The 23,275-nt window shown below is 34.5% G+C and overlaps 1 protein-coding gene and 2 long non-coding RNA genes across 9 annotated transcripts in view; 2 read left to right on the top strand and 1 right to left on the bottom strand.

The window, feature by feature from the left end:
- Nucleotides 1-18,162, top strand: part of LOC136269824 (uncharacterized) — a 39,901-nt gene extending 21,739 nt beyond the window's left edge. For 5 of the 7 annotated variants that reach the window (XR_010707362.1, XR_010707361.1, XR_010707366.1 and 2 more), the window contains 2 exons: nucleotides 9,583-9,706; nucleotides 16,997-18,162. This is a non-coding gene — a long non-coding RNA (uncharacterized lncRNA). Of the gene's footprint in view, nucleotides 1-4,680; nucleotides 4,863-5,596; nucleotides 5,708-9,582; nucleotides 9,707-16,996 lie in introns of all 7 variants that reach the window. The other 2 variants (XR_010707365.1, XR_010707364.1) reach the window with 2 other exon arrangements.
- On the bottom strand, nucleotides 4,718-6,018 carry LOC136269825 (uncharacterized). The gene is made up of 3 exons (XR_010707367.1): nucleotides 5,798-6,018; nucleotides 5,641-5,694; nucleotides 4,718-4,857 (listed from the first exon to the last, which is right to left on the bottom strand). It is a non-coding gene; the product is annotated as an uncharacterized lncRNA (long non-coding RNA).
- A 2,037-nt stretch (nucleotides 18,163-20,199) lies between the features above and the next one.
- On the top strand, nucleotides 20,200-23,103 carry LOC105337948 (transcriptional regulator Myc-A). Its single transcript, XM_011442897.4, has 3 exons — nucleotides 20,200-20,340; nucleotides 20,994-21,479; nucleotides 21,600-23,103. Exons 1-3 carry the CDS (start codon nucleotides 20,331-20,333, stop codon nucleotides 22,250-22,252), a joined length of 1,149 nt encoding a protein of 382 aa, XP_011441199.3. The 5' UTR covers nucleotides 20,200-20,330; the 3' UTR covers nucleotides 22,253-23,103.
- The last annotated feature ends 172 nt before the right edge of the window (nucleotides 23,104-23,275 follow it).

Here is a 23,275-nt window from a genome sequence, read left to right as displayed (position 1 = left end):
ATCGTCAGATAATGATTTATGCTAGAGATCAGGTCCGTATGCTACATACCATAATCCTACCCAAATTATAGGTCTGCTCCCTCTACATTGTAAAGACCATGCATTTTTAATGACGAATTTGCCTTATAAGGGCTTATCCTGGATTACAAGTTAACAGGCCAAGACAAAACACTCCAGATTCTGTCTGCTTCATTACGGTCTTGGGTAAAATGAGTATCAATACACATTTAGAGGTAATTTGTTGAAGAGACTAGCAATATGATTAAGCTTCCTTACAATTACATGCTGCTATATATGATATTAAACTTAGGCATACTAATGACCACATATATGCTAATTTTAATGGCTTCTTTTATATCATTAGAAAGCATTTGATTAATGAACAAAGTGTAAAGTTTCCATGTCATATGAAAAGCTATGAATTTATAATTTAAATAGATGATGGAAAATGTATTTCCATAAAATGCTGTAGTTTCACTGAACAGTGTTTTTATGGTTGTACATTAAAGCAAGTTGTTTTTCTCAGTATAAGTCCATATATTAATAAGTGAATAATGATTTGTTTTTAGTAGATTTTCTCTCTATCTGGTGTGATCTGATGGTGCTGCTCTGAGTCTGTTTCACTGGGCTTTGTGTAGGAGTTTGTTGTTCTGTTCCTTGATTATGTCTTAATAGGTTGTCTGAAGGTAATAGTTTGACAAAGATATTAATTATGATAAATGAGACACAAAAACTGAAGTCGATTCGAAAAGTACATCCATATTTAGAACAGGAAAGATAAAATTTAATGTGGTTTATTAGTCTACATGTATATATCCATAATTGAGAGGGATTATCTTCACTGATACGGCAGGAACTAGTAATAAACTTTAAAGCAGTTTTATCGAACAGTTTGTATCAGCAAGAGAAACTGATTTTGCGTATTGATGTTCATTGCAGTGTAGAAAGTTCATGATGTATGATGCTCCAAAGTGTAGGTTTACATCAATCCTTCACTGTCACCAATGGCTGTGATTTCACTTAATTTATTCAAATAGTAGCAACTATTATATATAGAAGTAAATTATAATTTAATGCATCTACACACTTTTCTTTAATTGATTGCATCAAGGTATCTTTTTTTAACGTTCTTGGAAACACTCCAAATACGTGGTTAAATCTCATTAATTTAATTTTGAGAAAGTCCTCGCTATCTCCTTTTTTATTATATCCTGAATGTGTGTGCCATATTATGTCAACGACATTTGTTTTATTTTTTTAATTTGACGTCACATTCGGGTTTTTCAAAAATAGGTTATGTAATATGGCTTACATTTATGGTTGAAAGGGGCAATATTAAGAAAGAAAAACACTTCATATCTAGTTATGTTTGAGAAAGTTTGTTCTTGAAAACATGCAAAACTTTTTTGTTGATTTAGAGCAAATACTGCTTAAAAAATAGGTGCACCCATTTACCGCTATAGTTCATCACACCTAGTTTCCTATAATCAGGGGTTCTCAGGTTTACTAGAGAAGATATGCCTTCCAATCTTTACTCTGTGTGGCCGCATTATATCCCCCTGCCTATTCAATGTATTGTGCACCAAAGCTGTGTGAAGGAACTCGGCTTTTTTTATCTGGGAAATCTAAGGAAAAGGGATGGTGGCTTGTTATTACAGGGCATACAGAGCAAATGGTGTGAGAAAACTAAGAGGGTGATTCTGACTTGTTCTTTCTGTCCATCTCTTTGTCTCTTTTCATTAAGGAATTCCCGTCCATTGACTTTTAACTCCTTTATTAATACCTTTTGAAATCCAATCCACTAAATGCTAAAAATGCTACTTTGTAACCCCTGTGTCGATATCGCAGGGAGTTAATAGGGAAAAGTGTAACACTTTTGCGTAGCTCACGATTCTCACTATATTTGCACTTGCATTTGCAGATGCACATGATCTGATTGCACATGAATCATGTAGTTTACGTCGGATTTTACAAATTTAACCTCATTTGAATCATCATTTTCCACCATATGTTACATTTATAAAAATAAGACTAGCTTTTTGTTTATATATCACGTTTTGATTGGGGAATTGTTTTTAAAATGCATGAGATACCAAAAAATGCTGTTGAAGCATTCTTACAGATGGCTTTCTTTAACATTCAGTCTTTTTTTCGTGACCTAGATGATTGTAGCGCAAATAGGAATATTTACTGAAAGCATTGACATCAGTTAACATGCCGTTGACCGCTAGAAATGTGTATTAAGTCTCAAACCTCTTCACCTTTTGTCATGTGAAATGGTTGCTAAAGTGAATCTTAATCTTTACAAAACCTATAAAGAATATGCTGTGACTTCTCTGCATATCTTCAGTATTCTGATGTATTGTTTCAATGTCTAGCATGGTCTGATGCCAGCGAAATTTAATGTACAATACCAGCCATGTTGGGTTTTTTACGCTGGGTCTGCAATGAACATGCTTTTTTTTTTTTTTGAGAAAGTCGGCCAGACAAGCAGATTAACATATTAAACTCTTGTGAGAAAAATCAATATTCTATTCTTTGATAGTGGCTGTAAGCTTAGAAAAAGCCCAGCTTTTTCCTGTCACAGGTTGTGTGATATTGCCGTTTTGTGCATGTCTTATTAATGTTTTCGCATGTTAAAACTCTTATTGGTCACACTTATAAATTGTTGACATCTGTGTCAAGTTCATAGCAGTACAAACCTTTTGTCTGGTTCCTTCCAATTGCCCAGTCTTGACCAAGGGTATTCATGATGCTGAAATCAACATTGGATGCAGCCACTTAGCTGTTTTAGCCTATATAGAAATCATTTGAAATAACATTGCATGCAGTAATATTATCAAAGTCATCGCTCTCGGGCATGAATAAACTTACATAAAGAATGTTTATTGATTGGAAGCACACAGCTCAAAAGGACAGTTAAGTTCAACTCAATCAGGTCTTATAAATGGGAACCCAGAAGAATACTGCCGTATTTTGTATGTGTCAGATGTTTTTAAACATTTAGAATAAAGTTTTGTTGAATAATTTTGTTTTTATCTGTGAGGCCTGTGTGGTTCTAGATAGCCAGCCCTGTTTCGGCATGTCTGGATGCTTCAGTTACATTGGCCTGACGGTGGCCCTCCAGACGATAGTGTTTACATTGCTCCCTAGTAGGAGAACAGCTTTTGTTTTTAACCAAATAACCTTGGACCAGGCAAGAGACATTGAACTCTGGGCGACTGTGATCAGTTTACAAAATATTCTTTTTGTTGGGGATAGGCATTGCTGCACCACTGGGTATATTTCCTTTGACTGGTATATTTTGGAATGTCATAGGGGGGGGGGGGGGGTTCCAGTTACCAAACAAATAGGTTGTTGTTTACTATTTGGTTTGACTGATAATGTTAATGTTGGAACAAATTCAGATTCAAGGAACTATTGGTACTGTAACTAGTGCTACAGCTTTTGTACACAAATATGTACTGGATGAGAACAATTGAAATTTGTAAGACTTAGAAAACAAGGGATGTAGAGAAGGTTAAGTGTGAAAAGCTGTCTTCCTAAGCTCGCAAAAGATCTGTACATTTATCAGCGTTTGTCATTAATATACAAATTAATTCAGCACCACAGATAAAGTCGGTTGAACACAGAGTATTGGTGAGGAGATGTTGGTTGGTATGATGTGTTTTGATGTGTTTTTGTATAATGAGAACCCATTGAAGGACTCGTTTATTGACCCTCCGCGTACTTAGAGATAGTTGTTTAATCTGTCTGGTGAGCTGTGGTAGTCGTTAGTACTTTTTTCTCGTCTGTGTTGCTAGCTCAATAGCAATTGTCAGGTGTGAAGAACGACACCTGCAAGATTGAGTCAACTGGCCAATCGTATTAGAAGACTTTGCATCGTTATGACATGCAGAATAAGAACTTTTTATATTGATGTTATGTGGTGCATGTTGTTTTTATCACTGAAACCTGTATTTTATGGTTGAGAGAGAGAGAGAGAGAGAGAGAGAGAGAGAGAGAGAGAGAGAGAGATCTTTTTGAAAGTTTTGATATAAATGTAAATAAGGGACACTGAATCTTCAATGATTTTTAAAGATATTTTAATATTAGCAATTAAAGTTTATATCCCTATTATATTTGAATTTTCACGAGGTTTCCCATAAGAAATTATCACTTTACTAATGTACATAAGCCATTACTCTTCAGAGGTTTTGTTAAGTAAAAGTGTTTCCAGTGTCAATGTCCATATTCCATTGTCATGCTTTGTTAATTCAAGAGATGAATTAATGTCTGTTTTGTTTTGCTGTATGGAGAGTTTATAGCTGTATTTTGTTAGAAGAACCAAAGGAAAATATTTTGGCTCTATTTGATACAATTCCCTTGAACTTGATAAAAACATCTTTTGAGTACTTTATGATTTTGCAAAGCATTCGTGTTTTGTAGTCATAATATTTAATTGACGGAAATAAAGTTATACATCTTGTTATCGATTCAGTTGGAAATTTAATCGAGGCAAAATAAGGAAGTTTTGTTGTAAAGAAATTGTAAGCTGCTTAGGAGGCATGTTAAATTTTCAAAGTCAACGACAGAACAAAGTAAAAAAAAAAGTTGTCTAGAATTGCTCTATTTATGTATCATTGCCTGCTGAGAACTGTCAGACATAGACTTGTAATGTAAATATTTAATATTTCAAAGGTAGTCCAGCATAAAATACAGGGATCTGGTGTGATGGGATGACCCTTACGTTGCCCATCCATCATTTTGTTGTTGTTTGGTTTGAATGGACAGTTTGTAACAACTGGGAGTGAATTCCTGTCATGAGAATGTCACCGCTGGCTATTTCTTGAACTTCTGTATTGGAATGCCTCACACCTTGGGTAAGAATCAAAGCAGAGCTGTAAAAACACCACACAAAGAACATCCAGAAATTCCTCATTCCTGGCTAGTTTATTTAAATAGCACAATCTCTTTAGCTAATGCCTGATTAAAATCTATCAATATTTTGTTTATTTAATTTGTTTTGATTAAACCCCTCAATGTATTTGTAAATGTGTTAGGGGTAGACAATAGGATTTGTCAGTAGAAGTATTGTCATAGTTGACCTATCTTGCACTTCAGTGGAGTGCATAGGTCTGACTCTGATGTTGCCTTTCATAGCAAATCTAGTGGAAGTCTTTGTTCAGGTAGCTTGTGTTAAACTGATGAACAGATAACCCAACTTCTTCATTGATACAGTATCAACTATATGGTGTCCTGCTTCCCAATAGCAGGTTCAGTCAGACGATAAGGGCATTTCCTCTGCTCTTTGTTCATCATGCGCTCTGATGTAGATTGTCACCAGTATTAAATGTCTGTCGTGATAATCGGACACATTAAATCTGATCTTTAACTAGATTTAATAGGTGAAGAAAAGACAGAAGCCCAAATTATGCATGCTCTGTTAACAAACAAGTGACTTCAGATAGTGTAGGTTGACTTGTTGGGTATATGGATCCTTTCTGTTCTTGCTTTACTTTCAGGAAGCAAGACATTTAATTGTAAACCAGGCTAAGAATTAGTGGGTGGTTTTATGCCTATCCCTACTGATATCTAGGTTTACAACTGTTTGTAGAGGGAGTGTTGAGTTGGGATGAAATGAGAGCAGGAGATACTGACCTGACCTCTCTCCTGCCATGGACCTGACCCTTATGTCCATCACAGCCTTTGTCCCTGTCAGACCATGGTACAATCAATCATAATTTTTTTCCATACAATTGTTAACAGTATACACAGAAATTCTGTTCTTGTATGAAGATGGCACTGATCAACTTACCTTCTGGGGTGACCCATTTTAAATTTATTAGATGTGAATACTCTGATGCAGCATCTCTGCTTCTCTATAGAAAGCCTTATGCAAAGGTCAAGGTTTCTTAATGAAGGCGATTCACATAATGAGCTTTGAAAGTCGATGTTTCTTTTTCATTGATATTGCTAGCCTAAGATAATTTGATATATAAGTATGCTTTGTTATGTAAACAACACAGTAGTTGATTTGCTATGTTATATCCCAGATACAAGAATTAAATAATCACTTGGATCATGTCAATTAGCTTTAAACAATGAAGATGACCTTCCAAGACTCTTCACAACTCTTCACGACTGACCGCAATGACGTTGATCATGGAGAAGTGCAATGTTTCTGTCAATAGGAAGCAGTTCCAAAAGAGTATACTTACAGAACACCAGTTTCTTCTTCTCAGGATGGCTAGAATCAGGATTTAGTTAGAGATATTCAAGTGTAAGGTCCGGGTTGCTGGGAAGACCCTGAAAACTTTAAAGTACCAGCCTTGAGAGACCTTCAACTTTGTAGTAGTACGTAATACCGCAAACAGTGATGTTGTGGTTATAAGCCTTGTAAGAGGAATAGACACAAGAGTGCACATCAGGAATAGTTAAAGCTCATATAGCAGGATAGAGTATTTAGTTATGTATTGACGAATATTAATAACAAGGCCTATTTTTCATGGTATCTTCTTGGTATACAGAGGCACACATTATCTTATAACAAGTTCAAATATCAAAATATTGAAACTGAATTAGCATTCCATCCATCACCATATAATGTGATTCTATTAATTACTGTTTGACAGATTTATGATTCACATTGAAGGATTTCATTAAAAATCAGATAAGAAGCAAATTGTTAGTGTATGTTAAAATAATCTGTGGCATTGATATTGCCCATGCAAGGTATTTCTGTAAGTAATGTTAGGATAAAAAGTAGTAGATTTTAAATATCATAGTAGATTTTAAACATAGCTAGTAAAATTACCAAATTTCTTTGTTCAATAAAATTGTATATTTAATTTTTCACGTTCTAGATCAATTGTCACGGTTTTAGCCTGAAAATCAGCCAGGTGTAGGTAGGTCAGACTTGGGGGTCACATGACCTCCAAATTCAGACCAATCTGGACACTTCCCATCCCCCTGTCACTAGGTATTGATAAATTGTTTCTCACTTAAGACTTGTTTAAGAGACTCTCCGTGACTTTTATGGTTTGCCACTGTTTAGAATATATGGGGTAACATTTAGGTTGTATTAGCCAGAGTGGCCTGATAGTAGAAGATGGGTCTTGTTTTTCTCTGTGTAGAGTTTATTGTAAGTCAGAGGGGAAACATTGTGAATGCACTAAGGTATGATTGACACCTGGGTTTGATCATAATCTACAGGTTCTTCTCTACATACTTTGATCAATTTATGTCACATTTCATAAATCCCACTTCCTTCCTGCTGCCAGTGAATTCTTTGGCTGGAGGTGTGCAAGCAATGATCACTCAGACATTAAACCTACAGTCACTGCAATGAAAGGTGTCCCGCGGCTGAGCTACAGCCAACATGTTCACCCCCTCCCTACAACACAAATACCTGAGATTTGTACATGTAGAGACAACTCGGGATTAGTATGAACTTGTTTGATGTCAATGTACAGATGCTTGGCCACTTTGATGATACAACCTGACACATGCATCCCTACACAACCTTGCAATTGAGTACTTGTAATTTTATAATCCCTGTAATCTAAGATATTTTTTTTGGTGAAGGAGATCACATTCCATCATTACTAAGAACTTTATGGTTTATTTTGATAAAGATTCCAAGGAGTTTATGATATTTTAAAGATTAACCTTTAGTCATTATTCTGGACTTAAACCATGGGGATTACTGTGATCCATCTTTAATCATCAAGTGGAGATGATAATTCATGTCAAGTAGCTATTATTGAAACATAAAATACAGATATACTCAACTGTGTATGTACAGTCACAGATAAGCAATGCAGACCTGTCATTAACCAATCATGCATGTCATAAAAACAGAGATTTTATCAATGTGAACAAATTATACTCAGCACATGAAAAATGACAATTTTCAAGATACAGATAAAGAAAACTTACTCACAGCTAAGAATTTTCAAAAAATATTCGTTTAATTTTTCATATTCAAAGATGTGCCATTTGCTCAGTGTAGCAGGTGATTAGATCTCAATGGAGCAGTGAAGATCCATGCTTATTGCAAAATGGATTCTTGCTGGGCTTCATGGTGACATTAAGAAACTGCAAAAAAAGTTGGAAGTGATGCCTACATTTCATCAAATTATATATGTATGGACATGTATTTGGTCCAAGGTTCAATTTTGCTCTAGAGATAAAAAGTGGTTGATATTCTTTTATTATACTCATGTTTCATTTGAAGCTTTTCTATTCATACACCTGTGTCATTAAAAAGGTCATTGATTTAGCTTAAACATGTTCTAGATTAGAATTTGCAATGAGATTCATGAACTTTGTCTGTTCACATAATTTTTGCATAAATGACAAATAAAGTTGTTAAAATGACACTGTATTCTGCATAAAACATATGACACCTATTGCTAGCCTTTATTTTTTTGCATTCATCTTCATTATTCTCTAAAAATTATATATTAAGAACTACATATGATATTAGTCAAATTTGGCCCCCATAATTTGCAATTTTTTAAAGTGTTTCAGGTACATCAAATTGTTGTGTTATTTTTCAGAAGAGTTGATATAAAATACATTTTTCACCTATTTATTTGATTTTTTGTGCCCATTGGCAGTATATGATGTCAGAAGTGATGCTGTTTTTATAAACCAATCAAAATCAGTGAAATTTTGACATTTTTCAAATCATTTTTTTGAATGGGAAATATAGAGTGACGCTTTGAACAAAAAAAGAACTTTTTGTCACTTATAAGTACTGGATAGATATATCTTTATGGAAAATATTTTGGTTGTTCAAGCAATCACTCGATTTTTTCTTAAAGAAAAACGGCTTCAAAACAAGCCGTTTTATGCTAAAAATGCGAAAATGGCGGGAAAAGGTAAACTTTATGATGTCATGTTTTTAAATTGTGGGCACCTAAGTCTAAGTGAAAGTTATGATAAAACTTCGAATGTATATCTGTGCAAAGAAAACAAAGAATAACAGTAAAATGACTATGTCCATTTAAGGGGGCCATTTTAGGCTCAAACCACATATAGTCCTTTGAATATCCGAATATTTTTTTTTAATGAGAGAGAGAGAGATTTAGACATGAATTTACACCCGAGTACCTGTAAAGGATAATTTGCTGTGATCAAATGCCTCATAACAGATGTGGAGTTAGGAGCAGGTGCTTGGGGTAGACACACTGTTGCTGAATACACTGGGCTACAGGTGTATTGCAAATTACCTCAATTACCCTGAACAAAGACCTGGGCTCTTTATACCCCACAAAATGACACTCTACAGAAAACCGCATTTTGATTTCTACATCTTGATAATTTTTTAGTCATTTATAATTTACAAAATAAAAACCAATATTGATGTATTTTTTTGTTCACTACTATAATTTAAAGCCTTTTATTGGATCAGATAAAACTGTTACTTTTTCACACATACTGCTGTAAGTGTCTCTGTGTCCTGTGTTTTATCATGGTGAAAGTCTGGTCGACCAGACAGACATTGTAATTATATGTGTACATGCCAAGACCTTATCAATCATATCCTAAGCACCTTATTAATTAATTCTAATATATCATGATCTTTTTTAACAGGATTGGCCCCTATCAGCTATGACCTAATCAAGCCACTTCACTGAGTAAGGGAGATAATCAGCTGTTCCCTCTTCTGGTGGCAGCCCTTATCTTATTCCCTTTACGGACTTGATAACTGCCATTGGTAAGCTTTTGAATCTTTGGAAGTGACTTTGGACTCCTAGATAAAGATGTACAGTTTATAGAACAATGAACAACAAAGAATTTAGTCCTAATCTACCTAGCAAGATAATGTGTCTTGGTGCTAGAGAAGAGGGCAAGGGTCTGGGACATTTTTATGGGGCCACCCCCTGTCTTGGTTTCAACATAGTCCAGTGAGCAAAGGGCACTGACAAATTCATGTCCTTGGAAATATATGTACAGGAGTTGATAAATTTGTGGTCACATTGTGATGTGAATAAAGCATTTTGTTGACCTTCACATTCACATTTTGTAGAGACAACACTGACAAAGATTAGAAATTGTTCTATTGGTCATATTTAAGCACTATATCATTATTTTTTGAAAGAGATTGTCTCATAACTGCAGCAGCGTGTGCATACAAATTGAGTAACTCGCGTTAGTGCATTATATCTCTTTCAAAAAATAATGATTTAATGCTTATATTTACTTTTTTTACTTCTTGCCTTGTCTGCAAATGTGATTTATACCTTAAAAATCTTATTTTAAGGGTAAGTTGATATAAATGGAAGAGCCACTGTAACAGCCACAAGGATGAACTTTGATTTTAGCTTGTGACGTTACATTTTACAGCGTTCACCATTTGTGACGTCATAATAGAACTCGTCATTTTAACCTTTGAGTACCCTGTGTGTGTCACAGTGTTATAATTGCAGAAGCTTTCAACACATTTTACATGCAAAAAATATGTGGAATGTAAATATTTTTGTTCAATTTCATTCATACTATGGGAAGTTGATCACCTGACATACAACACATGTACCTAATACATTCATAAGTAGATTATATTGATAAACATTAATGATAACAAGTCTTAGGTAGATTATTATTAACAAGGGCTTGACATTTTGCCATTTGAGTAGTGCTTATAAAACTGTTTTATAATCAGTTTGGAGGCCATGGGCGGTTTCACTACAGTTTGTACACTAATTTATGTAAATTGAGAATGCTGGGGTCTGAGGCATGATAAAGAAGATGAAAATGTGTTTCTACAGAAAGAGCATTGATTATATGAGTGTGTGCATGATCTGATCCATGGCACAAAGTGACGCATATAAACATGGGGCCCTGTCAGTGATTCTACAATCTGGACAGCAGAGATTGTTAGGTGTTACTCTGTGTCACTCTGATCCCACTCAGACCCATAGGACCTTGCCAGATTTACTCTCTCTTGATATTAATAGATGTCTCTTGTTTTGGGGGGTCTCTGAGCAGCAGCTTTGGAGAGGCATTGATTACTATACAGTGTATACTCCCTCTCTTGTACTACCTCGTCTCCGAGCTGCCATCAATGCTTGCACTTCTCTCTGTGTTGCACACACTGTACAAATCCTGAAGCAGATGTCACAGGATCGACTGAGTCGTACCACGCACTCTCACCTCACACAGCTGTTACCCATAGTAGGCTGGTGGGGGAATGACGTTTCTGTCTGACTTACAAAAAAAGTCCTTATTGGCTATATATTGTGTAGAATGTGCATGATATTCCCTGTCATATTAATCGTAACCATAAAGTCTGGCTCTACATCAGTTAAAGCATTGATTTTATTTTATGATCTGTAGATTAAATATGAGTTGAAATACATGTGGATATGATATTATATGCTGTCTTTTTTTTAAAATGTTATATACAAATGTTATTTTCTTTTGAGAAGTGGACAGGCATAACATAGGCTATGCCTGCCCACTTCTCAGAAGGGAATAATACAATTTATGTTCAGTTGATTCAATGTTCTGATAAATCTCATAGTGACATCCTCTTTTAAAATAGAGATCATGTTTTGTTTTATTACCATTTTCAGTTAACATACGCTCATTTGATTTATTTTACCCAAACAACCATGATGTAAATACCATATCATGAATAAAAATCTTTACTAGTAAATTGTTAAAAAGTTGTTGGTGAAAGCACTTATAGTCTGTCCCAAGTTATTGCTTCCATCGCTTTTTGATGATTTTTAATAAAATTACACATACCTGAGAAAGAAATACAGTTGAAATCGTTAAAAGGGAATATATCCAAGATATCTTCATTGAACAATTATCCCTTTCCACTCAGAGGAATTCACAGGAACGAAAACAGATTCCTTACGGAGATTTATAATGGGGAATGTTTACATCTTTTCTCCATTCGGAATACACTCGGAATACATTGCGCAATTTTTTAACGTTATCATCCGGGCTTATTAATGGCTGTTGCAATGCAAAATCTCCGTAGACTTTCAATTTCGGGATGTGTATTGAAACCTGAAGCGGTAGAGGGGGCGTTTCAAAACAGATAATCTGGACATTTTTTATATTAGTAGATGAACGTAGTTTGAGCACAAAGGTATTTATTATTATTGAAATATCAAGCAAAAAGTGGTGGAAGCAAAAACTCGGGACAGAGTATAAAAAAGAGTTATGTCAATTTACTAACCTTGTTTAAATATTGAGTAAATAATGGGTATTATCTGTGTAGAGAGTACGACAACCTATAAAATGTAAGTCATGTCAATAATAATAATGTGCATTTGAGCTTTTGGCATACATACAAAATTCCAACAACATTGACATTGGTCATCTATACCTTTAATACTGTTCAAACAAGTTACTGTTTTGTCTGCTTTGGGTTAAAGAAAATTTCATCACCTATAGAGGTGTCACTGTTTAAAGTTTTATATGTGTCCATTTTTTCACAGAAAAGCTCTTATCTTTAGAAATACTCAAGTTAATACAGGCATTCATCACAAACTGAAATATTTGGAAAGGTGGGTTTTTTTATGAGAACAATTTCATGGAAACTCTGTATATATATCTTCCTCATTAGTAGGCTCAACATTAAAACTGTAGGTTTTTTTGTCCACTCTATTAATCATTTTTATAGCAGTATTGCCTGATTGTTGTATATAATTAACCTGATGAAACTACTAAATGAAAGATTCACAGAAGCTGTTTAGGATTAATGTTGAAATGATTTAGGTTGCAACTGTGTTAATGGATTTAGACAGATTGGAAAGGTTATTACAATTAGTACAAACAGGACTGCCAATGAGACTGTACTGTATCTCACCTGGACCTAAGATTCAAGTGAACTTTTTTTATCAATGGTTTTTGCTTGTTCTCTACTGTCTGCAATTTAATTAAAACTAAACATGGTACAAGCATCTACAGTCAAGAACTTTTGTTCTTTTGCTTTTTTTCGTATTTTTTTTAATAAAAAATGATGCTAAGGTCTCTTCCCAAGGGGGAGATAAAAAGATATGATTAATTTAAAAAAAAAAAACCCAATTAGAGCAATATCAAAATGTGTACTTATAAAGCTTGGATTTTAAGTTTTTAGGCCAGGAGGGGACCCTTAAAGAAACAAGAAAAATAAAACTTTCCAAAATTCTTCCTTTTATAAACTTGCACATATTTTGAAATGACCTTAGCAGCAAGCTTGTATAAAATGTGTCAGAGAAGGGCCATGAGGGTGGTGTTCAGTAGTTCTGGAGAAAAAGGAGGTGGGTAGGTGAGTTAACATGGAAGCAAGGTAGTGTGAAGGTTCTTTAGTTTAGTCATGCTGTAATCCCTGTCATAGAGATACTATAATATGATGGCAAGCTTGTTGAAAGAATTTTCAAGTTTTATATTTATACCATAAATCCCATGGGTAATGACCAAAGCCTCTAAGATTTACATGGACTGACTTAGATTGATAAGATGCACTTGCCAATCAAATCAGAGACATTGGCCTGGACAGTGTGAGTGACTGGCAATATCAACCAATGTGATAGATAGCTGGACACCCAAAAAATGTTGGTTGCAATTATCTACATTCGTTAAAAAACAAATTTCATCTGTAGAAAAATGAATTGTAGAATGCTTGAAAAAACTTCTACTTAATTACATGTAATTTCATATTTAGTTTATGTTTAATATCCTGATGTATAATAATTACTTTCATCACACTATAAAAATGTAAAATGTGTCAAATCTCTATTGAACAGGAATGATTGTCATGTAATAATCACTTTGTTTGAGGATTTTAAGATGTCCTTTAAAAGAGGATTTACCAGCAAGACCATTCCATTTTAAGATATAATTTTCACCAGTAAACTATATTCCAAAGATATTGTGCAGTATTTAGCAACAAATTAAGGGAAAAGGCACCTGATCCCTTGATCATTACATATGGTGTTTTTCTTGCTTTGAGTCTAAGGTTAACACAAAAGGGAAAGATATCCTGATTTTACTTGCTATAATGAAACTCAAAAGACATATAAGGGTGGTCCATGATGCTGAGACCAGATCATATGTACGACTAATTTGTGACTTGGATGCTGTATCTCTAAGAGTTTTTCCCAGTCCTGTTGCCAGTCACAGCCGAGAGTATGGCAGTTCTGTTGTGTTTGATTGAACAGTGCTTTAGACAACAGTACATTTGAGTACCAATTGTCCAGTACTTGATGCTGCTTAGTTAGTACATACTTACTACCAATGTATGTCCTGAACTGTGTCAGATTGATACTTACCGGGAAGGCTATGTTATACATCTGTATATTTACATAGATTGCTGATCATCTTTACTTCTTTTTTTTCTCCTTGGATCAATCTTTCTATACAGTTTATTGATATTGTTCTTAGAAATAATATAACAAGTTGATAACATTTATGCTATTAAAGTAAAATGCTGAATATAATTAAGCCAAGCTGTTCAAGTCTTAATATGCCTTTCTTAAGACTGTTGTAAAAAGTAGTACTGTGCAGGTAATTACAGATAAAAAAGAAAATATGCATAAATCTTACAAGTGTAACATCTGGTCATAAAATGTTGTGGCCAAAATATTGAAATGCTTCATTGAATTTGACAGTAAAATATGACAGCTTGGACATTATTTCAGTTATGATAACTAGAAAATCCCAATATTTTTTCCAGTCTCGCAAATCTGAACAATCTAGATAGGGTGTATATGCAAAACATATTTCAAGATCACATTTAACACCCTGCTTCACAATTGTTGGCTTGGCTGGATGACTTTTTGGTGAAATCTCACTTTGATATTTAATCTGATTTAATGGGTAGATTGGATACCAAATCAACATTCCACTCCCCATGCTCAGAATCTGGTCGTGAATTTGAATGGCCGATTTTACTGGTTCAGTGGGTCAGGTGAGAGTGATGGTATCACCTATTTTCTATAAGCATTCATTTTTGTAACCCAGTTAAGAATGTGGATTAACCCCATCAATTCATTTGGATAACTGGTGTCTGGAAGGCACAGAACTCATAATGGTCCAAAAATCAGGACCTGTCATGGATGGTGGTCTCAAGAAAATGAAATTGTGAGATCAGCATTTGTATTTAGAAACTGCTTCACTCCTCCACCACACCAAAGAAAGTGAGCTATAAGACTGATGATTTCAATTCTTGCTGTTTGAGACATCTATTGTCTTCGAAAATACTTTGAGATTTCAATAGATATATTTCACATTAAAAAAATTTACTCTTTTTATTGAAACACAGTCACACTTTTGTGAATGTTAGTGTCAACTCCCTGCATTGGTCAGAATTATACAATATAGACTGCACAAGGGCTCATTTTAAAGCAAGTCTTTTTTATCATGGACACTGTCATTGGATTTTTCTTATTTTAATCGGAATATTAAATGGCTCTTAAGGTTTGCCTTTTGTTCGACTGAAAAGATTTCAGGTCACGTTTGCATAGTATATATATAAAGTTATATGATATTTTATATACATAGATATATATACATCTAGGGTAGTCAACCCACTTTACGCAATCTAGAATGCAAATCTAGATATTGACCCCCTTGCACTCTTGAATACTGTAGATATTTACAGAGGACTTAAATATTTTCTAACAGAATATAAGCCAGACAGGTAGCAATTAATGGAACATCAGATTTAAAATTAATTCTTTATATATGCTAAATATTTGACTTGTGTGTGTACTTTGTTTAATATAATATATGAACAGGCAAATATATGGGTATGCAAATGTTCCTTTTCCATGGTTTCGTCTATCCTGCTTGTTGGAGCAGGATTTTCTTTGTTCTGAGTAGATTCCTCTGCATCCTTTTTGTGTTTTATGAGTCATTTATTCCTTTCATGATGCACTGTCTGTGGAGTAAATGTCAGTCCTCCATGATTGTGTGTCCAACATCGGTATGTGTCCATTATGTATTGGTGGCTTGGTGAATTCCAAATGATTATAACCTCACAACATGTGTGTATTTCATCAGGCTTAAATTAGATCTTTCTTGTCATTTACATGTTAAACACCCCCTGTTGTTGGGGGTTTGTGTCGCGAAGAATTATTTCTGTTGCCTTTATCTGAGAGAATGCCTGTTCTGAATCTGGTGTACCCAACGTAATGGTCCAGGGGAAATGGCTTCTGTCTGATTTGAGCTCTCTAACAAAGCACCTCTCACTTCTTAGCCATTTTGCTGTAGTTGGTCATCCCAGTTGGTTTTAATTGGCAACTGGCAATCCTGCTTTCTCATTTGTAAGATAAACTGACCATTGTCAGAACTGTTCTACATGCATCTCAAAGTTGAATTCATGAAATAAGAGGGATTTATTTAAATATTAACAGAGTGAAGTAAAATGTTGTTGGTCATGGCTAATGCCATTGGTGTTGATGTTCAGTCTCATGAGAGCTAGTATAATTTGTGCTATAATGAATTACACATTCTGTAAAAACATTCCTACATACATCATTCTAATGTGAAATTGTCTTGCAAACACTGTCATTGAAGGATCTGTATTTAACCTATTGACCCCTCGTCTTTATATTTGATTTCCAGAAAAAGTATTTGCAGTTGAAATGGTTTACAATGGTCAAGTTGCAAAAACAAAACTCTAGAGATCAGATCATGCATGAATAGACACCAAGATAACAACGTTAACTTACTATGACCATCACCAAGATGGTATTAGCAAGTTAACATTGTTGTTTTAAACTGTTATATGATATAAAAAGGTAGACTCATTGGTTATAGACTCATTGGTTGCTCCCACTGAAATCTGATATTACATTTTTTGCTACATTTAGTAAATTTTACAGCATTCATAAAGAAACAACCTCCCACTGCACTAATTTTAGGTCATGCCTGAATTTAAGGTCAAGTCTTTAAGCACATGTTTTTGTAATATAACATGCAGTTATTGCTTATGCAGTTCTTGACAAGAATATTGTTCCAAGACTTCAAAGACTGTATTACAAAACTTTTGTTTTTCTCTTTTCAGGTAGAAAAGAAGAAACACAGACAGACGTGGGAAGAATCTTGCATCAATGAACTTCTACAAATCTCTGAAAAATTCATTATCAATGTCTCATGTTGGATTTGTGAATGGAAATTGCAAGTTTTCTGATATTCTGCTGCCATTATACATACAGATAGGAAATCTGGTTTTCATTTGAGGTTTCTAAGAGGTGTGGGAATATAGTGGGATAGCCAAACCCTCACACTGGTTTAGAGCATAACTTTTTAGATTCAAGCCATTGCTCTGACATTCTTTCATTAACCATTATTTGACAAAAAATTGTTGTAAATTTAACTTATTTTCTTAGGCATTTCTTTATTTCCTGTGTCCTTTATCGTGGGGGCAAATATAGGGAGAGGATTAAAAGCTGATAAAACGTCTGAGTTTGACAAGCTACTTGTCATTGTAATCCTTCAACTCTTAGCGCTGAAAATCAGACTGTCTATGCTCTATTAAACACCAAATGCTATTAATTTTAAATTAATATTTAGAAGCACTTTTGCACAGTAAAATGATTTGATAATTTAAGGTGATCTGCTCCACTGGAGATAAGTCCAGGTAAATTCACTTGATGTATGTTTTGTGCTCTAAACGTCATTTTCAAAGCACAAATAGATCTGAAATTGAATTTGTATATTTAATTTTCTTTTATTTGAAAAGATAGTAGTTTTAAGTATGATATACAGTCATTTCTAAGGCTGCTTAATCAAATGAGACTTTGAAAAAAAAACAAAAAAAACCCAGGTTTTTGATGTTTTTTGGTTTGTCAATAGATAACAGCATTTTTTTTGGAGTCAAGGTAGAACAAGGCTTTGAATTATCTTTGTGACATTGTAATGTGTGTCATACAGTCTGTTAAAGGGGAGATCTATTGGTCAGAGACCCTGGAGCCAAAAACCTCAGTGTTAGGGTACAGTTTGGGGTGACTGACCCCCGTCAAATTTCAGAGATAAGAACCATTGATCACCATTTATTTTCTGGATTGTAAACACTTACTTTATTCCTTGTACCGCACTTCAAGGTTTCTCTTTCAAAAACTCTATGTTATGATCCCAAGACATTTGTTTGTACATGGTATTCTGTGTATGTAAAGATTTTTATTTGAAAACATCATCTTTGTCATCAAAATAAATACAGGTTTAAAGGAATTTGGTTTGTTTTTCTTTATTAATTGTCACCATGAAATGCTTGTACCTAAGGCAGGTTATTTGTTTAATCAGGAAGAAGACTGGGAAATTTGGTGGATGATCCATAAAAAATGACCATTTTATTCAGAAACTTGTGATATGGGCTAAAGATTCAGATCACAACAAAGAAATGTCAACCAAACTGTTGGTATCTTGAATACACATCCTAACAAAGGAGTTGCTCATATGCACCTGTTGGTGTATTACCAATGAAAATCCTTAGATGTGTCAGATGGATTTTCAATTCGAAACAAACCATGATGCATCATATTCGGGTATTACCTCTTTTTGGAAATTTATTTCATCTTTCATGTGGTGATGCCTTGATTTGGTGATAAGTATAATGTAATTATGTACGCTAAACGACAGGTGAAGTGGATATGTTAAAGAAATTTGTCTTGGCATTTTGCCAGCTTTGTTGTTTCTTAGGCACGCGTCTTGCCCGTGTCCTAAAGACTTCAGAATATACCACATTTCTTTGTGTCATTTGATTCCTTATTGTTATGAAATTTGATCAGGTAATACTCAAAAGAATAAAGCATTGGATTTTACAGGTTATACATATTATTGTAAGTTATATTAATTGATACAAATTTATCTGTTCTGGACTTCTGGCATTCGACTTTACAGTAGCTACCATATACTGGATGTCTCTCTGTCCATTTCGTGTACTTAAAATTATTTTCTTTTGACATATGGACCAGGCTAGCTAGGATCAAAGATTTTCTCAGGGAGTTCCAAGAAAAGTGCTTGTTTTTAAAGATAGTCCAAAGTCTAGTTTTGGTGACTATGAATTTGAATAATTATCAATTTGCAGGGTAGGGAGAGGATTCAACCCCCAACTCCCAACTCCCCATACAAGATCTGCACATGACATTTCAAGCAATCAATATTGAGTCTACTGACATACTCCGCTTTATTCTTTAGGTATGGGAAGGGTAGATGCACTGGTGGATTTATGGGGAGGGGAGCACCCCCTCCCTCCCCCCCCCCCCTTTGTGATGAATATTCATTGATCTTATAATATGTCAATTATGAATTATAGCTAGACTAGATCAAAATATGTATAACACCCCCCCCCCCCCCCCCCAAAAAAAAAATAAAAATCTGGGAGCTTCTGAACCCCAGCCTTTAACAAATCCTGGATCCGTCAGAGCTTCAATTCTGAATTTTGGCCGGTATGCAATCGACAATCATTGGATCAGAAGAGGCATATATACAGAAATTGATGTATTTAGACATTTTGCAATATATAAGTAGCATTGAGGACTGTTGAATTGTTAATTACGAACATATACACCATTATGTGTCATATTTCATTTGATATGATTAGGATATCTCTTATTCAGAGACTAGAAACAAAATTTGTTAGTTAAACTTGATATTCACTGGCATTGCTATTAATTTAAATTCTTTTTTTTCTTAAAGAATAAATTTTGGAGCACTAAAATGTTTCGGTATTCTCTGAACAAAAAAAAAAGGTCAAAATTATAAAGTACCAATGTAAAGCAACTACTCTCAATAGATGCTGGGGTTTTTTTTTAATGTACTGTAAACGCATTCAATAAGTTCTATTGGCACATAGTTCCATTCAGTCACTAAATAATTGAACAATATTTGAATGATACAATAAATATACTATATTATGCATTATTTATTGTACTGCATCTTCGTTGTTGCAATGTCACAGTGAAAGTACAAGACTTGAGACTTGCTTTCTGTGACAATTTACTTTGAGGAAACTCCGCCCCTTATTAATTTTCCCGCGTCTTTGCCTTAGAACGCTGTCTGAACTTATTCCTACGCCAGACGAATATAGGTCAGTAGTCTGATATTTGTTTTTTAAACTTTTAATTTTTTTGTGATGCGTTCTTTCTTTTACGACTATTTTGTTGTTTTCATTATAAAAAATAAGAATTGATTCTTTGTTAATTGGTATTATATTAATGCGTAAATGTGACCTTGAATGAGATTAAGCGATTGGTGTATGAATATACATTATGCATAAAATGTGCTTCGGTTCAGTTTATGAAGGAGTCAATTCTTGGGCCTAAGATCATAGTTGCCAAGGATTCAACCGTTATCATTACACGAATACAATTTTTATACTGTGTTGGAATTTTTAAAACATGTTAATAGGTAAGTTGTATATCCTACTTCATGTTTTCTCTCAGCAGCTATGGTTATTCGTTTTAAAATGTAATTACTGTTAGGATTTTTCTGAAATGGAATGTTCCCTGTCAACTGTCAAATGTATAGAAATTGTGTAATGTGAATAAACTGTGAAATTAGGACGAAAAATGGTTTCAGTCTAATTCTATATTTAAAAAAAGTTATATATCGGTAGTTTTATATGACAAGTTACAACTTAACTTCTATACTTTCGGCTGTCATTCGCTTTACATCAGAAATTTATACCGGCATGGAATGTAGGTCACCATGTTGGGCAACTCACGTGGGTTCGGCATGTGTAAAGTTGAGCAACATATTTTGGCTTCGTTATTACATTTTATGTTGTGACACTATTTCATATGTTTATATAACAATAGTTTGTATTTGTTTAATAGATTCCCCTTTACCATTTTACTCTTTTTATTCAAAAAACTTATAAAACATACAAAAATGTGGAAATGGGCGGAGCTAAGACAAAGATTGTAGCGTTGCCGACAAATGGCATTGCTATCTTAATATATTCAACGAATCGGCCAATGACGTTCATTTAGTATTTGACAACTCTTGAATGGGGCAAGTTGCATGAAGTTCACGTGGATTTACTATTTACTCTATTGTAGGTCGGAAAAACGAGAAGACCGCAATTATGGACTACGAAATGTTTCAACCCTGTTTTTATGAAAACGAACCAGAGACCATTTCACCTAGCTCTCTGCCAAATGAGGATATGTGGAAAAAATTCGAATTGCTACCGACGCCGCCTTTGTCACCAAGACGGGATGATGACTACGACATGAATTCATTGGATTTGGAAGATTTTAACCTGATTTTTGACGAGTTCTTTGAGAAAGAGAGTGCAATTCCCAAAATAATGACGTTATCAGAGACTCCACCGAATTTGAATTCCAACCTCATTCAAGACTGTATGTGGTCTGGTGATTCTGGAAGGTATCCTACTGGTGACAAGAATGCTGCTTGCCCTGATGTCAACTCTGCTGACTGTGTAGATCCAGCAGCTGTCTTCCCGTACCCCATCCACAGTCTAAACAGCATTCACAGTGAAACTAAGCTCCATAGCTTGGGGACAGAAACACCGTCAGACTCGGGTATGTATTGGTCAACATATTGTCATTTCACAGGTGTATTTATTCATAATATGAAATTAGTTATGATGTATTGTGTGAAATTGGGTACATCTGTAATCTTTATTATCATCTCTTTTTTAGAAGAAGAAATTGATGTTGTCACTGTAGAGAAGAAGCAACTGCAGCAAGTCCCAGTTGCACCAACAAAGAAGACCGTATTTACAGTGCAGAGTGTGAAAACCGAAAGATTGGATGGACATGATGAAAAATTTGGTGCTGCTAAAACAACTGTCACTGTTAAAGTGAAAGTTGACTGCCCTACAGATGAACATCCATACAGTTTACCAGTGTCATCACTCAAACGTGTTCGGTCTCTCCCAAATTCTCCCTCTATGTCGCCTTTACCTTCAAAGAGGTGTAAAAGAGAACTTAGTGACAGAGATATGAAAAAAGTGTGTCATAAACTCAGGGCAAGTGGAAGTAGCAGTGCTTCTTCAAGTCGGAATTCCTCAGACTCTGAAGATTACCCTGAGGGTAAAAGGACTCAACACAATGTGTTAGAACGTAAAAGAAGAAATGACCTCAAATTCAGTTTTTTCAGTCTCAGGGATAGTGTACCAGAACTTGTTAAGCAGGAACGTGCACCAAAAGTTCAAATTCTCAAAAAGGCATCAGAGTACATCCGAAAACTTACTGCTGATGAACGTAGACTTGAAAGTGAAAGAGAAATGCTACAGGAAAAACATGAACAGCTAAGACGGACTTTAGAAAAGCTTCATGCTAGAGAGTTTTGATGTGAGAATAGCTAATTTTGCTGTTGAAATGTGCTGGAATATTAGGGCAAATTTGTGTTCTCCTCGTATATAACCCATATTGTGTTCAGAAGACATTTTTATCGTGTTGGCATTTCATAAAGCACTGCCACAAACTTTGATGCAAGTGTTTTGACTATTTTGCTAATTATTCATTCTTTTGTTTTCTAATGTTATACACATCTATATAAACCTATATCTTTGTTAATACTGCCTGTAGAAAGAGTTGTACACAGGATTTCTTTTGTTAATGATATAAATTTTTGTTGCTACTCAAGTGATTCAACTTTTTTGTCTTTGTAGTTCGTGTAGATTGCATTTAAAAGTACTCTTGTTTTAAACATGCCAACCATTGAATAGTGCATTGTTAAGATTTGAAAATTTTATTGTAAGATACAATTTTTTGTGTTTCAATGTCTGCAGAAAGCAGTAATGTGGTTTCTTAGTATATGTTTGGTTGATGCTTATTTTAGTACCTTTTATTTGTATAAGTTTGTTACCCAATATTGTTTGATATTAATTGTACAGTGAATTATGTTGCACCTCGATTTAATCCAATGAAAATTGAAACATGACACTCAAAAAAGTATTGGTTGTATTTCTTGTCATATGTTTCATAGAAATACATCCTTTTGCATTTATGGAAATTGTTTTTGTTTTATTGAGCAATGAGGGATATGAAATTATGTGATGTAAGGTGGTGTACGTGAATTATGTTTTATATTCATCTAGACCTTTTCAACTTGTTCTGTAGAATTCATATTATGCTACCTGCACTTATCTACAATCTTGCTTCACCTCATTTGGTCTAATAAAAATTCAGAATACCCTTATTTACCTTGTTGTTTTAGTAATTTTGACTTGAATTTTGCAAAGTAGAAATACTGCAGACAACAGTGCAAGGAATTATATTAACTCGTAGTTGTTGCAATATAACAGTTGCTGCAAACTGCGCAAGGGTGCATCAACATTAAGTTGTTGACTCTGGCAGTGACTTTCTACGAA

This window comes from Magallana gigas, chromosome 7 (assembly GCF_963853765.1).
Source record: "Magallana gigas chromosome 7, xbMagGiga1.1, whole genome shotgun sequence".
In the NCBI taxonomy this organism is placed as follows: domain Eukaryota; kingdom Metazoa; phylum Mollusca; class Bivalvia; order Ostreida; family Ostreidae; genus Magallana; species Magallana gigas.
This window is presented reverse-complemented; position numbering and strand designations above follow the sequence as displayed.